Source organism: Glycine max, chromosome 9 (genome assembly GCF_000004515.6).
Source record: "Glycine max cultivar Williams 82 chromosome 9, Glycine_max_v4.0, whole genome shotgun sequence".
Taxonomy (NCBI): Eukaryota; Viridiplantae; Streptophyta; class Magnoliopsida; order Fabales; family Fabaceae; genus Glycine; species Glycine max.
The window spans coordinates 41,670,099-41,687,650 of record NC_038245.2 but is presented as its reverse complement, the minus strand read 5'-3'; the positions used below and the strand labels follow the sequence as shown (position 1 = coordinate 41,687,650).

Sequence of the window (17,552 nt, the reverse complement as noted above, 5' to 3'; positions counted from 1 at the left end):
AAGAGACTTAAGGATCAACTTACGGATCAAGCTGATCCGGAAGTGAAAAATTAAACAAGGACAATTTTAGCATTTTTCAAAAATGCTAGGTGCACTAAGAGATAGAGCAGACATCTCATAATTGTTGTGGGCCAATAAAACCCAGCAGTATATCCTCAAGTACTAAGAGATAGAGCTTCGGCCATAGCTTGTAAGAAACGGGCTACTTTTACTGAATTATGTTTTTTTTTCTTTTTCTAACCACCGAATTATGTTATGTAGCCAATGGAAATAAAGCAGCAGAACCCTTTTAATTACTGCGTCACTGAATTAGCTTATTATTATTATTATTGTTATTATTATTATTAAGCTTACTGAGTTAACTTTTAAAAAGGAAAACGATTATTTACTTAAAAATAAGCTGAAACAGACCAGCCCTTATTTTGTTTGAATAAAAAATAGGATTATAGTGCGAAAATTAGAGTAAGTACCTTTTCAATTACGTAAACTTTCTTAACTAAACTAAGCAGTGGTGAACTATCACCATTGTTTGCTGATCTAAGAGAGATAATTTTCCAGTAAATGGAATGCAGCCTCTAACAAATCTGCAATATCGGAAAAACAAGCATGTTGAACTAACTGCTACCTTCGGCTTAAAGACTAGTTTGTAGGTTCAGAGACACCAAAATCCTAGAGGCATATTGGAACCAATATTTTGCTCATCATTTTTGTTTTTCATTTTTTTAAATTTTATTCCAATACAAAGTAATATAGAGCCGACATGTCAATGGTCCTACATAGGAACCATTCCCTATACAGGGAATTTGATGTACAAAAGTAAAAAAAAAAAAAGTGTCCAATAAGGAACTTGTGATAAATTTGTAGAAATGGGATGATGTTACCTTACTGTTTTATGTTTATTAAAAAAATATATTCATAAGTCGTGTATATTATTAATTAATCATTACTGATATACGACCTGTTAGATGCTGCCTTATTTGGACGGCCACAAACACAATTATTTCTCAACAACCCATTTGGGCAAGTTCAATGACAACTAGGACAATCCAATATGCTTGCTGATATTTAACATGCTATATAGGTACAACAGGAGATCTATATGGAATGAAAAAATTCTACACAACAACTCTGATCACGAACAAGTACTTGAATTGCTAGATAGTTAGAGTGAAAAAAGGATGTGTAAGTTCGTGTAGTTAGATTATGTACTTACATTAGCATGCCAATGACAATAGAATTCAAGAATTATCATAGCCACAGATGCAACTGCAATAGGCATTATTATTTAACCTGGAATGAAACTCACACCTAGGAGGGTTTTTTTGAACATAATATAGAGCAATTTTATGAATGGCAACACAATCACAGCAAGTATTATTTTGAATAAAATTTTAACTATTTTCACCAGTAAAACAGCTTGTGCAAATTTTACCTGTCCCTTTTCTTGGGGCAACTAGTCTTGCCACTCATGGAAAGGACCCTGTTAAATCACTTTAACAATGGCATTGCTTTGCAAATTTAAAAGGTCACAGATGTTACTATTACAACCAATTTTTCATTCATTTCATTTATTTTTTCTGGAGTTGCACTTGGCTTCAATATGGTCACAAACTTGTGTGCTAGGCTTTGTGGAAAGAATAGGAACTTTAGCAACAGAAGTGGACAAGTTTTGGGTACTACATTATAAATCTTTCAGTTGCCATTAATTGTAAGTTTGTAACTGATGAAGTCAACCAAACCATTGTTTCCCCCCCTTTATTTCATCAAATACGAAGGAAAGAGGATTACCTTTCACCATATATATTTCTTTCAAGAAAGTGACGCCATTGCATTAATATGCGTATTCTTTTAGTAGCAAGTCACTGTTGCATGCTAAGGAATCTCTGTATGCCAAATTTTCTCCATCATTATATACTTTTTAAAACTAGTGCCCACATCCAACTTCCCATAGTACTATATTAATAGTAGGTTAAATGAATTATAATATTGGAGATCTTAGCTCTATGAAGCAGATTCACATTTGATCACCAACACCATTCGAGATTCTGCTAGAGAGAATATCGAATTTGCTCTGTGATGGGTGAACAAATGACGTCTCCAAATTTTGTGCAACATGGGAAGATTTACTACAATACAACAAAGGGATTGTTTACTATCTTAACGAGTAACGCTGGGTTAAATAAACAATTGAGAAGTTAAATGGTGAACAGATGATCTTCAAAGAAAGTTGATTCATAGAATCTGCAAGCTACAACATTCAGACAAGTACAACCGATTGCAAAATTCCACAATTTCATGATTATTGAATTAAACCTTTGATTTACACAGATGATTTGGAATTTACCATTATTTATGTCACAACGTATAGGAAGTCAGCAAGCAAAAATATTTGGCAGATCCATTCAGAGTCAGAATCAGCGTCGATTATGTAATATATTAAATATTAAAATAACTATAAATATATAATTATATTGTAAATACATATAATTTAATATGTTATGTAGTATGTTTATATTATATTATTATTATTATTATATTTAGCTTATTACGTAATATATATATATATATATATATATATATATATATATATATATATATATGTATATATATATATATATATGTATATATGTGACCGCGCGCAAAAAATATATAAGATTTATAATAATATATTAACTTATAAAACATATATATAATAACTTTGACATATAAATTTAAATTATATTTAATTAAAATATTATAAATTATATTATTATTATTATTATTCAAAATAATAATAAAATATTTAATAACAATTAAAGTTTTTTAAAAAATACATCACTTTTTTTATAATTTTAATAAAATTTAATCGTAAAATAAAATATAATTTTTCATAATTTAGTTAAAACTATAATGTTTCTCTAAGTTTCGTAATTTGTAAAAATAAATTATTTTTTTATAAAATTAAATGTTATTTTTATGAAATAGTAATTTTGTCATTTGAATATAGTTTATATTATATCTTATTGTTATCCAGTACCTACTAAATATTGAATATGATTAAATTTATCATATTTTTATCATATTATGTTCTTATCTTATTCTCATATTTTACCCTATCTTGACCACCAAATAAATTTTAAACATTAAAGTTATTTTATGCATGTTTTTTAAAATAATTGTCATAAAAATAACCAAAGCTACCATATATGGTAAAATTAGACTACAAATGAGTGCATTGTTCATTCATATTTTTAAATTTTAATATTATAATTTTTATCTTGGAAATATTTGTTATCATTTCCTTTTCTTTATTATTTTTTAGATGTGTGAAAAGGATTAGTTAAAAATTAATTGGTTCTGATTTAGAAATTGACTGTCTATGTAATCGTTATTATAAAAAAAAATGCATGTTTTTTTAAATAAAAGAGTTTGACTTTTTTTTTTCCATAGTGTGTTGGGTTTTAGGCCCGGGAAAACAAACAGAAAAGAATTGAAAAATATAGAATTATTTTCCACTTTTGAGCATGATGTAGAGCCGATGCTAAGGTTTCATCATTTTTTAAAATATTTTCTTGTCCAAAGGTTTCGTGGATTAAGATGTACAATTCACGACCCAAAGCAATCAGCCTCAAAATGCAACCTTTGTTCTGATGAACTTTGAAACTTGACCAAGCTATAATAAAAAGGATGGGTGAGTTTGACCAAACTAGGGCTAATGTAATTTTATTTTTAAAAGAATTATAGAGCAAACCAAATGAAATCGTTTTCATCTTATTACTACCCATTTTTTTTATCTGAACTCAACAGTTTCCATATGTTCAGTTTGGTTTATTTTATTCACACAAAACGTTTAATATATATTTTATGACAACGTGCTTTTTGAAAAAGATATCTAAATTGCTACGCTAAAATAATGCCCGTTACATATGTGCTAAAGTTTTAATTTAACCTGTAACACGTGATGACTATAATGAGATTTCAATCCGACCTTTCCTTCGTCTATCACTATCTAAATTGATAGAATAACCACACAATTGTGCTCAAAATGATATGCTATTGTTTATTAAGTAAGCCCCATAGAATCATTTAGTATATATCGTCACATCATAAAAAGAAAAAGAAAAAGAATCTAACAAAAGCTGGCATAGTTCAAATAGTCTCCCTTTACCCAACGATTGCTGTGTAAAGCAACGCTAGTGCGCACTTAAATGAACTTTCAACTAAAACTAGAAGCAGAAAAGAGGAAGAGGTAAAGTATCCACTACAAAAACAAGTTTGGAAGAAAGCTTTACCTATACATGACAACTATGGACTTGATTTGGTGCTTCTATCTCCGGCATACGAGAAGCCAAAGTAAACTCATGAGAGGCCTCCTTGGAAGTGACTCGCATTGTGTATAAAATGAAAGGTAACCAGTTTCCTGGTTTGGGGAAAATTGGATTGGCTATACAAATATATTTACAAGCTCTGTACTTTTATTGCAAAAAATAAGCACACTAAAGGCAGCTAGAATTTGTTGCCTCACTCTTGATTACACGGGTATTGTATGAGCCACAAGATCCACATTTGTGATATAGCCAGTGAAAGCGTGAAGTGCCCTTTCTATCACAGTCATGGCAGAGTATATCCTGCATTGCAATTATCAAAATGAGTAAGAAAAAAAAACGAGTTGAAAAATCACCACTGCTAGTGAGCTAGCTGTTCTTTCTATTTTATTTCAGTTTGTTTTGTTGAATCTATTTTTTATACAGTAAATAACACCGTCAAAATTGCAGCATATGGTCGGTACGTTAGTGCCAATCTATAAGAACAAGGGGGATATACAAAATTGTGCAAATTATAGGGGAATCAAGCTCATGAGTCATACCATGAAATTATGGGAAAGAGTGATCGAACGGAGATTAAGAAAGGAGACTCAAGTTACTGAGAATCAATTTGGTTTCATGCCGGGAAGGTCGACCATGGAAGCGATTTATTTATTACGGCGGGTGATGGAGCAATATCGCATGGACCAACAAGACTTGCACTTGATTTTTATTGACTTGGAGAAAGCGTATGATAGAGTGCCTAGAGAGATTTTGTGGAAAGCTCTAGAGAAGAAAGGGGTTAGGGTTGCATATATTCGAGCTATCCAAGATATGTATGATAGGGTATCGACTAGTGTTAGGACACAGGGTGGAGAGTCAGACGATTTTTCCATCACAATTGGTTTGCATCAAGGGTCAACCCTTAGCCCCTACCTTTTTACCTTAATTTTGGATGTCCTCACGGAACAAATCCAAGAGATAGCGCCGAGATGCATGCTTTTTGCAGATGACATAGTCCTCCTTGGAGAGTCGAGGGAGGAGTTGAATGAGAGGTTGGAAACTTGGAGACGAGCTCTAGAAAAACATGGCTTTCGCCTAAGCAGAAGCAAATCGGAGTATATGGAATGTAAGTTCAACAAAAGTAGGAGGGTATCTAACTCAGAGGTGAAAATAGGAGACCATATTATCCCTCAAGTCACACGGTTTAAATATCTTGGGTCTGTAATACAGGATGATGGAGAAATTGAAGGGGATGTGAATCATCGCATTCAAGCAGGATGGATGAAATGGAGAAAAGCATCGGGGGTGTTATGTGATGCAAAGGTACCGATCAAGCTAAAGGGAAAGTTTTATCGGACTGCGGTAAGACCGACGATTTTGTACGGAACAGAATGTTGGGCGGTCAAGAGCCAACATGAGACTAAAGTAGGTGTAGCGGAGATGAGGATGTTGCGGTGGATGTGTGGTAAGACTCGACAGGATAAAATTAGAAACGGAGCTATTAGAGAGAGGGTTGGAGTAGCGCCTATTGTAGAGAAGATGGTGGAAAATAGACTTAGGTGGTTTGGGCATGTAGAGAGAAGACTGGTAGACTCTGTAGTGAGGAGAGTAGACCAGATGGAGAGAAGGCAAACAATTCGAGGCAGAGGAAGACCCAAAAAGACTATAAGAGAGGTTATCAAGAAGGATCTCGAACTTAATGATTTGGATAGAAGTATGGTACTTGATAGAACATTATGGCGGAAGTTGATCCATGTAGCCGACCCCACCTAGTGGGATAAGGCGTTGTTGTTGTTGTTGTATGGTCGGTACGAGGTATTTAAGGTGGTTCATTCTATTGACAATGGTTATGAAACGAAGAGAAAAAAAAAAGACAATGTTTTCATATCATGAGCCACTGCAACTTCAATTTTCTAAGATGAGGAAGTTGCATTACCTTTGTACTAAAGAGCAATATGGCTGCTCTTGCAGTTTTTCATTTTCTCGCTCAAAAAGTTATTTTAATTGTGAGAAAATATGTTAAAATTAATTAAACATAATTCTATGGTCACATCAAAATTTAATGTCATTTTATTCAAAATATCAGCTGTTCAACTTTGCACAAAAAAATTACAATATGTGAAAATATTGGTATAGAAAGCAAAAAGAAAATGGTATTCACGTAATTATTCTCACTATCACTAAGTATACTAAATACACAAGTCAAATTATTTGGGGCATGACTTCTATACACACACAGACAAGCAGGACATAACCTTTGTAATAATTATTTTTTCTAAATAGAAAAAAAAAACATAAGAAAAAGATAGAAAGTATAACTAGGTAGGCGAGAGGAAACAAAATTCCTCGAATGCTTAAAAAAAACATAAAACACACTCTAATTTCTCATTTTTAGATTAAATTTACAAATTCTTAGAAAGCCACCATGCGTTTAATTATAAAAACCACATTACCTTTCGAAAGGAATTAAGTGAAGATTAATATTAGATGGACCAAATAAATATTCATCAGACAAGTAATACCTGATAGCGATCCCTGTACTCTTCAGGAAGCTCCTCAGCAGCCAATAAAGCATCAAGCATACCAAAGTAAACCTGGGTAGGTAAAGAAACAGCTAAGTGAGCCCCCAATAGTTGAAGTAAACTACCAACAAAATGGTTCCCAAAGGAACTCCCTCACTCCAACACACCTTAAAAATGGGATAAAACAAAAATTAACTTCCTACAATTACCTCTTTAGTTAATTTAAGGTATTGAGATTTAACATGTGCATTATAAATTTGTAATTATATTATCTTTTCACTGAAGCTTCTAATCAAGTGCCAATGGGATCACATTTACTCTTACACTCTTTCTTTAGTTATCTCAAATTCCTATTAGTGTTCTAACACATGCATAGAATAGAATTGTTAAGGATCAATAAATGTATTGAATTGTATGCCTATCAACAAAACAACTTTAGAGGATTCAACTTCATAGTAATTATGTAAAAAGAAAATATTCTTACCGCCATATCTCCCAATGATTTGCTGCAGATTGGACATGTGTAGTGGCTACAAGTGTACGCCTAACATTTTACAACAAGCTATAAGATTGAATCCAAAACCTTCTTTCAGACCAAGTCGAAGAAGAAGAATGAAGATAGAAGACAAATGGTTCAAATACAGATTTTCACTCTCTATGTTCTTTTTAAGCCTGCAGTTACTAAACCTTTAAATGGGCATGACATACCTGAAAGCAAGATGAATGCATGTAATGCCCACAAGGTAAAGCTCTCACTGTTGCACTTGATGTGAACAGGTCGTCGCAGCAAATTGGGCAGTTCATTTCTAAGCCTTTCTCCAGGCACTTGTGAGATGCTGATTTTATCCCCAGGCAACAATTGCATTTCATACAATGAATATAATCAATCCCAAGCCCTTGTCCAACACGGCATATATTGCAAAATGGGCAATGATAAACATTCCTGAGAAAGAATGATGCAAAGTTAAGAATCAAAATACAATGAAAAATAAAATTAATAAGCCAACAAAGTTGACAGATTAATAACCAATTAAATCAGAGAGGACATACATTTCCAAGTGTTTCTTGTTCTTGCTAAGACAATCATATAACATTAAACATACCAAACTATTTATGTTTGATAAAAGAAGAAATTTATTGAGATGAATGTTTTGAAAGTTCTTGAGCATGAAGAAGAAAATAATGTTTTGAAACAATTTAAGTCCAACCAAGAGAAGGATTAATGGTTACTGTAAACTAAGATTGTGCTAACTTAAGAAAGAAAGTACCAATTACTACGGACATTAATATGCAAGTATACAAAATACAGTAAGAAGTAAACAAAATGTACCTTTCATCATCAAAAAATTTGCAAATGTTGCAATAATACTTTGCCATTGTAAGTCCATTACATGAAGGTGACATGCATATAGGCCCAACTGGCTGTATAGTTAGGCACTGCATACACATCATTTCCAATGTTGCTTTTCTGCAATTATCAAACACATTTAGAAATACATGCCATTACTAAATATTAAGAAGTCCATGAAAAACTTACCTATCCATTGAGTGATCACTTGCATTGTCATGACAAAATCTGCAAGTAAATAACTTGCCACAACAAGCAGCTCGAAGCTTGCAATTTCGCTTATAGTGCTCACAACCAAATATTTCTTTCTCTGGGTCCCGAAATGATGGTGAGCATCCTTCTATTTGTTTGCTAGACTCCCCAGATAGAGCCTTAGGTAACTTCTGTTGGGCGGCTATCCAGCGACTACAGTAAACAAAAAACTAATCAACATAAGCCTGAAGACAATTAGTTAAACTGCTATCAAATGAACATGCAGTTTATTATGTTGTAATTATATAAAAACAAGGTAATTATGGTCATTGGAACCAACCTTGTCATTAGATTCTGCACAAGGTATGCCTTTCTCCTTGGATCAAGAGTTGAGTCGCGATAAACCTTCCGGATTTCTGACTCAAGTTCATTCTGATTCATACGGAATATGTCTTTCCAACCTGGCTTGAACATCTGCTCATTCAGGTTCAAGTTTTCTTGATAATCACCACCTAGAACAAAACCATAACACGTTATACTTTTAGTTATCCATCCAGCAATTTCTATGAGACATGAAAGAAACTAGAAGCAATAGAAACCTCTTTGAGAAGTGCTACGCTCTGACGCTTCTGTCTGTGATGTAGATACAGGAGTTTCTTTCAAGCATTCATTTAGCCATTCATTGAACATGGTGTTTTTAGTTGCCTGTTTCCATGTATCCATCATTTTGCTCTGTTCATCCTGTGTAAGTGCAGAAGTTACCCATGGTAACATTGATTGGAGAACTTCAGCACCTGTAGTTCCAATTATCCGGCCCACTATCTTGTCTTGTTCTTCCACAGTGAAATGTTTTCCAAACAATGGCCAGAGCTCGAGCTCTTCCCTAAAAATATGTTGATCCAGGGTCACTCTAATAGATTTGCACATCCCTTGAAGCTTAGTTGCAAGCTCATTGTACTCTTTGATATTATCATTGGCATCAGAAATTCCAAAATCATTTTCACTTAAATCCACTGACATATGGGTCATTTGCATGTTTTCATGAAGGACAGAAAGCTCAGAAAGAACGCATGAAATATCTTCAAATAATTTTTCTTCCTGCTTATGGTCCAGCGTGTAAGAATGGCTCACATTATGAAGTGCCTCTTTGGATTCGAGGGCAGGAAATACTATATCGTCTTCAGCATTACTATGAGCTCTATATAAGCCCCACAAAAGCCGGAATCTTCCACTAAATTGCCGAATAATTGTTTCATCACCATCACAAAGCTTTCCAGATTCAATGTCTAAATACTCCAAGTCTTTGCGTATGGCTTTATGGAATTTAAATATGGTATCAATTGGTCTTTCTGTAGAGCCAACATCACATGAACTGTTGTCTGTTTCCCATATGAAAAGACTAGAATTAAGGGATGGGGCAGAAGCAGTGAAAGACAAAGAGCGTAAGGACTTGGTTGTAGAGAGTGAACCCAGCCCCAAATTATTCTTGTTGACTCCTAAAGCTGGCACACAACAAGACCGGGCACTACAACATTGTTTCTGAATACTTTCAATTTCTGAAGTTTTAGAGACATCTTCATTCTTGTGCACCTCTGATATGTTTCGCTTGACTGATCTTTGTTGGGTCCCATCTGATTCAGCTAATACCGAGCAAACTCTACCAGACAATGCAGAAGCAGAAGTACAGGAAGATTGAACAGTATTTTCTTCAATATCGGTAAATCGCTGGGCCGGACAGCAACCTGATACACTTGAAGACAAACACAGACCATCTTTACGAGCCTTGCAAGCCCAACCACAGAAAAGTGTGACTAAAGCAGAATCTATTGCTGGAGCTGGTACAAGTTGAAAATTGTCAAATATAGAAGACATAAAAAAAAATTTAAAAATATAATTTCTTTCAGCAAGAAGCAAATTCAAAAATAGACAGAACCTGCTAATTGCATGTTTTTCAAAAACATCTGTGCTTCATCTTCAGTTAATGATCGAATCAACCATGGCAGGACACGCTCAATCAATTTCAAAGGCATCATGCATAAGCTTTGATAGAGAAGTTCACGTTGCCTTTTGAAGCTAAAGTGCTTCCGTGCAAGAGGAAGAACCTACAGAATTGAGGAATTAGGCATATAGAAAAAATTAAAATTGGATAAGTGAATCATTTTTTCAGTCAATCATTCACTAAATGATAAATCACTACAAGTTATATATTAAAAAGGTAGCTTGATAAAGCAACTATTTTGTCAAACTCTTGTTATATATATATATATATATATATATATAACTTTGAACTAAGTAGAGAACTTCCCTTCCTATGTCAAACTTTTCTATCAAATAATAATAATAATAATTAGGTAATACAAGAAATGCTCATATTTCTCAAGCTTTAATAAGCTGTGAAATGATCTACACATAGGACACAAAAATCACCCCAACCAATTTATTAATCATCCTATTGTAATTTTAACATTTAACAATGCATTTGCTAACACATTCACATCTTAAATAAGGAACTAAGAAAAATTATTTCATGATGAATGAAGAATCACCTGAACTTCTTCATTATGGAAATGTCTCTGTATCATTTCCAATATATGGTCAGCATGTGAACACAATGTTGAATAAAATTCAGTTTCTGAACTAGATGTTGCTTCTTCACTTTGAATACTTTCAATCAAAGACCGGAACTCATTAAATTGGCTTTCTTCTTCAGCATGTTCTTGATAGAAAGAAAACTTTCCATCTACTGCTGGAAAAATAACCTTGTCCTCTGCAATACTGCATTCATAGAAATAATCAATTAACCATCCCTTGTTGCACATTCTAACTCGCATAAAGAATGAAGTATGAGGATAACATTTAAGAATGTAGCTAACCTTTTTTGTTTGACAATCATTTTGTCAATCTATATACTATAGGATACCATGAGAGGTCCTTTAGCAAAAAATACTACATCCGTATTCCATGACAGCTTATTTCTCAACCATTCATTGTAGTTGTTACACACTTCTAACACTACATAAAGAATGTAGTACAGAGGATAGCATTTAAGATAGTACTACACTTTAATCTTTTATGATAATTGTTTTGTCAATCAATATGTTATGGGACGTTAAAATAAAATGAACATGACAAGTTCCTCTAATAGAAAAATAATATATCTGCATTCTATGGAAGTGTCTTGACAACCATTGTTTCACTCCTTTAGGATGGATTATTTTTCTTCTTTTATTCATTTAGTATTACTAATGTTATAAAGGGAGCCCAGAGACTGAGAGTATATATACACAGCATTACTTCTGCAAGTGAAGAGGTTGTTTCCAGAATTTGAACCTGGGACCTCAAGGTGACAAGGTAGTAACCTTATCATTGTATTTAAGGCTTCCCCTCCCAGTATTACTAATCCAATTATTGGCACATTTTACATAAGTTGGAGACAGTGAGAAACAACAAATGAATTCTTGTATTAGCATCCCTACAGGTTGCAGTATTAATATATAAGTTGGAGAAAGTGAGGAGCAATAAAAGTTTCTGTGCTTCCAATTGATTTTTCTGTACTTATTGTTTCTTCTTTTCCTATATGACAAGTGAGAACAAAAAGATAGAATAAAAGTGAACAGAGGAATAGTAACAACTAATTAAGTTGATTGAAAAACAAAAGAGATTAGCCCAAAGAGAACTCAAAACAAGAAAAATTTGAATTGAAGAAACACAAGATGCTTCCACAGGACAGAATCGTAAAAAACAAAAAATATGATACCTGTGAAATATGCAAACTTCAGCAATGAACTGCAACCTTTCATTGAAAGCTGACAGGTTAGTGAAATCTCCAGAGAGTTGTATCTTTCTAGACTGTGCTGCTATCTCATTTAACTCTTTTTTTATTGCATTATGCCAGAGCAATATTTCATCTATAGGATGTGTTCTCATGGTATCAGAAACATCTATGCTAGATCCAGAATATTTCCTTTTCCCAGTTGCTGTGGACTCACATGCACATTTTATTTTCCCATTCTGATGGGTTAAAGGATTAGGACTACATCGCACCTGAGAATGATCTAAACAATTTTCAACTGTGTTAGCACTACTTCTCCCTTCCATCCAGGTGAAAATAACCTTCAATAAGCAAGAATATAATCAGATACATTACCAAGATAACCAAATGTACATGAAATTGTATCCAATGCATGAAGTAGCAACAAAAATGAAAAGGAAAGAACAATGATGTAAAAAACATACAAAACTACACCTTTTGAAGAAGCTTTTCCTCCGGCACTATCTTGCTTAAGCACTTCTGCAAATCCTGAGATTCATCAGGTGATATAGATGATGAAAGCCATGGAAGAAATTCTGTCATCATATTCACAGGAATACTGCAGAGAAACCGCCAAACTAAAGATGCCTGTTCCTCAAGAGAGAACTTCTCAAGAAGCAGTGGAAATACCTGATATCATCCAACAAACATAAATATTAAACACACAACACAATCAGAATAAGATTTTTCATCCATTTAAAATTAAGGGTGTCATTACCCCAATGAACCATTTATGATATTGTTTTGTAAACTTCCTTAAGGTCAACAGTCAAATATGAAAATGTAAGCATGCCACACATGATAATTGTTTGAATTTTCTGCTTGATAGACACATGCACAATTTTTTAAAATTTTATCATAAACATACACATATCTGCATGCTCGACTGCTTGTTTTTCTTATAAATGGTATTCTCATGTCAACAAAGAAAACAAATTAGCGAAATTTGATCTGAATTCTGTCATACATGATACGACCAGCTACTCCTTTTTTTCTTTCTAGACAGAAGATAAAAAGTTATTAAAGTTGTAAACTATGTATTCACAGCAAATGAACGTTGCAGAAGAAAAATCTGTAGTTGCTAACATTAGAGACAGCATCCAATCAGTCTATTTGACACGAACTTTATCACTATTGCTAATAAATTTTATAATATTCATTACTATTACTGAATCACTATTCACTACTTGAAGATCTCACGGTTGGGTTAAGAAAAATATTCAATACCAGAATATTTAATCCATCAAGTAAGCAAAGAATACATAAATTGGGAAAATATAATTTTTGTAACTATGGCACATAGAAATCCATACCTAGCCTGAAATAACCAAATAGTAAATAGTAGGAATTTTAGCTTGTAGGGAGGAAACAAATTCTACCATTCTGTTATCTTAAACTTTGCATTTATCAAATAATAAGAGTCCAGTGGAAATCAATGAAAGAATTATTCATTAAACTTATACCTGCTCCTCTTCCTTAGCCATGTGTTGACTAACTGACGTCTGCAGAGCTCCTGTGCAGGATGCTAACTCCTTTGGGAAACTTTCATCATTATGGATAGAAGAGTTTAACAGCTCAAATAGATGATCAAAAAGATCACTTTCACCCTGGTGTTCAAGGGAATATGTCTGTGCTACATTCTTCACACGCATATCTAGAGCTGGAAAAATCACCTACATTCCAGAACAGATTTCCCTCAGAATATTTGAACATAGCAAAAAAAGGAGTGATATATCCATATTAATAGAACAATGGTTTGAGCAAGTAGGAAGGATCCTAATAGCATATAGCCTTAAAATCAACAAAAGAAGTCATTGGACTCCATCAAGAAATCTATAGGATCCTAAGGCGAAGCATATAGCATAAAGCCTTAAAAGCATAAATAATTTGACATGTCGGACACATTTCTAACACCGACACACCTAGACACTTGTTTGAAACTTATTTGACACTTCTTATAAGGTGCCCAACTAAAAAATTATTTTTTGTTGGCTTGGACACTTAAGCTGACAGCTTTACACAACTCAAACACTTGAAAAAATATAGAAGATTTGTTTAAAAAGATGAATATACTATCAATTTAGATATTTTGCTATATGTTACTCATATTTCATTTCATTGATGTCTCTCTTTTTGTGTGTGTATGCAGTATCCCCATGTCCTATATTTTAGACATTAACCATGTCGGAGTGTCCGTGTTTAGTGTGTTTAGTGTGTTTAGTGTCCATGTCAAAGTCCGTACTTCATAGATAGGATGTTCTACAAAGGATATATTAAATACAAAGGGAACCCTTATAATATAAATCTGCAATTAGCAAAGTTCACAGCATTCCTGTCCACATATTTAAAAACATATTACAAGTCCGACAGTTACAGATGCCTCCAATTCTTTTAGGCGTGCGGGTGACCCAATCATTTTGCATCAACCACAACTAGAAACGGAATAATTTTATGTGCCACAAGCTGTTTGCTAACCACAATTATTAACCATCATTCAAAAGCTCAGTTCAGCCATGAATCAGAATGCAATCAATTTGATTGCAGCTATTTAGAGATAGCCACATAGCTCAACCATCACAGCCGTTACATAAATAATCAGTTAATCACTTCACACAGTGAAACAACCAAAGCCGCATGGACGGTTGAACACTACTTGTGATTGTAATTAATTAATAACAATCTTTATACAGAGTAATAAAGAAGAAGAAAAAAAAAAAGAACTGGGAACCATATGCGGATTCTCTAATCTATCTATATATACATCTAGTTCATCTTATTAAAATCAAAATGTGGGGGAAAAAAAGTAACGAGAATAACGAAAGGATTATATATTTATATTTATATACTAGAACAACGCACTGAAACTTAAATTAAAGCTATCAAGCATCAACCATCGTTTTCCACACCATTCATTCCTCAGAGAAGGAAACTCGATTACGCAATCGAACAAGAACCGAAGAATAATAATAAAATTGAGAAGGAATAATAACGGTTCCGAAACTTGCACCTCATCTTCGGCATTGGAGTGGTGGCTATACATCGATCTGAGGAAACGGTAGCGTTGGAAGAGGGGCTGGATGTCGGAGCAGTTTCCGGTGGCGAACGCCATCGCCAATCGGTGCAGCGCGTCGAGCTCGTTCCGAATCGCCTTGTGGAAGAACGAGAATATCAGAATTGGCGACTCCGACAGCGACCGGCCGAATCCGCCACCGCCATTGGCGGAGGAATCCACCTTGTTCACCGGATTCGTCAGCACCGCCACTCCGCCGCCGCCGCCGTTCAGTCCCGTCAGCGGCGTCGCCATGCGCTTTCAATTTTTTTCTTTCTCTTCCGTCGGGAAAATTTCTCGTGGCTCAATTTTCCGGGAAAAAAATTTCTCTCTCTCTCTATCTCTAGGTCTGCACTGCAGGGCGCGTCGATTGCTTAGTTAGAAATGGCGTGTGCGCGTGAGTGCGCGCGTGTGTGTAAGAGAGATAGGGTGTGTTTGTTTCGCTATCGCTGATTGCAATTGCAAGAGTAACGCTTTCGTTGTTTCGTTCGTTCTAATTCTAAGCGGAGAAGAAGGGGCTGTTTGGTTAGTGCGATAAGATTAAGAAACCTGAGAGGTGGTGTTTTCTGAACGAGTGATGTTTATATACTTGTGCCATTGCCACGTGGCTAGAATTGCCACATAGGATGATGATGTCATACTAGGGTAGCGAGTCACGACGAGAGTCACATTTGCATTTTTCTTCTAGTTCTAGCTAGAGAACGGGAGATAGAATATTTTATTAATTCTTTTAGGTTTGATGTCATCTATTCTAAATTTTTACAAATTAAAATACATAAATTTAAAATATAAGACCTTCATTTTTTTTCTCATTGTTTCAATGAAATATTTTCAAACTAAAAATACTCTTACACACACGAAGATTTATTAATTTCAATAAACATGAAGGCACCTTTTTGGAACCTAAGATAAAATTGTGATTATATACATAAAATTGAATTATGTAAACAAATTTTACTTAATAAAGCCAATATTGCAAATTTGGCTCTTCAACGACAATTATTGATTGGAATCAATAAATTTATTATAGTTTTCCATTTTTAAAATAAGTGTTCATATGTGATTTATCTATCTACAAAGAAAGTCGCGCTCAATAATTAATATGAGCATGGGTGCAAATTAATATTTTGTTCAAATCAAATTAGCTAGCACCCTAAATTTTTTAAATAATTTATTTCGTACTGTATTTATAATATTTTCGTACAAGTGGCAAATAATTAAGAAACAATCTTTTGGAATCTTGTACAAAAGAATGGAAGGAAGAATAACTTTTGCCTTTGGCCAAATTCCAAATGAATAATAATCAATAACGGAAAATTTAAGAAACTAACTTTTTTAAAATATAAAAATTGCTAGTGTTATATAATTACTGTTTTGTATTTTATAACTATCACATATTTAGTATACACTTCACTGTTTAAAATACACTCAACATTTTAGATGATAAAATTAAAAAGGAAGAATAATTTTTGCTTTTGGCCAAAATTCAAATTAATTAATCAATTACGGAAAATTAAAGAAATTAACTTTTTCTAAATATATAAATAGCTATTACATATATATAACGTGCATTTTGTATTTTATAACTTTCATATTTTTAGTATATACTTCATTATTCAAACTAGCAATGAAATCCGTGCATTGCGCGGTTTAAAAAAACAAACATAAAAAAATGAAAAAAAAAACTTAAAAAAATAAGTATTAAAATTGATGTAGTGGTAAGAGATTTGAAATAATATATATTTGGAATAATATATATAAAATCTTAAGTTTAAACTTCCGTTTGATCATTATACACGGAAAAAAAACTTAAAAAATTGTCTAACCAAGAATCCAATACGTGGGGATGATGGGATAGTTATTAAAATACTGTTAATTAGTTTTTAGATTAATTTCAGCAAAGTATATCAATATAAGACTAAATTGATAAATGTTTAATACTTTAGGAATTATTCATAATCATATTATTTAAGAACTGTTTAATTAGTAAATGAAATAATATTTAGGGACCAATTATATAAACAAAATTTTTACGTCATTACCTATTCAAAAAATAAATAAATTGTGGAGTGGGGGAAGTCATGAACCGAGACGCAAACCTGTGAAGGAAGAAAAACGGGGAAATGAAAAAAATATATATATGGACAGTATTTGTTTATAGCTCGTAATCGTTCAAAGGGTTTGAAAATTGTTTAAAATGATATGAACGTACAGGAAAAAGAGGATAACTATATGATATGAGAGGTTTGTGTAATAATCGAAAGTGTTATATACGTCGTGGTTGAAAACGTGAGGCTGAAAGTCGCATTAGGAGACAAAAATTTTAATTGAATGTATTAAATTA

General features: G+C 33.3%; 1 protein-coding gene across 1 annotated transcript; it reads right to left on the bottom strand.

The window, feature by feature from the left end:
• Positions 1–4,016: 4,016 nt before the first annotated feature.
• LOC100776832 (zinc finger protein BRUTUS) lies at positions 4,017–15,770 on the bottom strand. Its single transcript, XM_003534115.5, has 14 exons — positions 15,167–15,770; positions 13,623–13,832; positions 12,595–12,789; positions 12,106–12,461; positions 10,895–11,123; positions 10,282–10,450; positions 8,948–10,183; positions 8,689–8,860; positions 8,346–8,561; positions 8,139–8,276; positions 7,517–7,751; positions 7,293–7,352; positions 6,809–6,880; positions 4,017–4,607 (listed from the first exon to the last, which is right to left on the bottom strand). The coding sequence occupies exons 1-14, from the start codon at positions 15,461–15,463 to the stop codon at positions 4,476–4,478; spliced, it is 3,717 nt and encodes a 1,238-aa protein (XP_003534163.1). The 5' UTR covers positions 15,464–15,770; the 3' UTR covers positions 4,017–4,475.
• Positions 15,771–17,552: the final 1,782 nt, after the last annotated feature.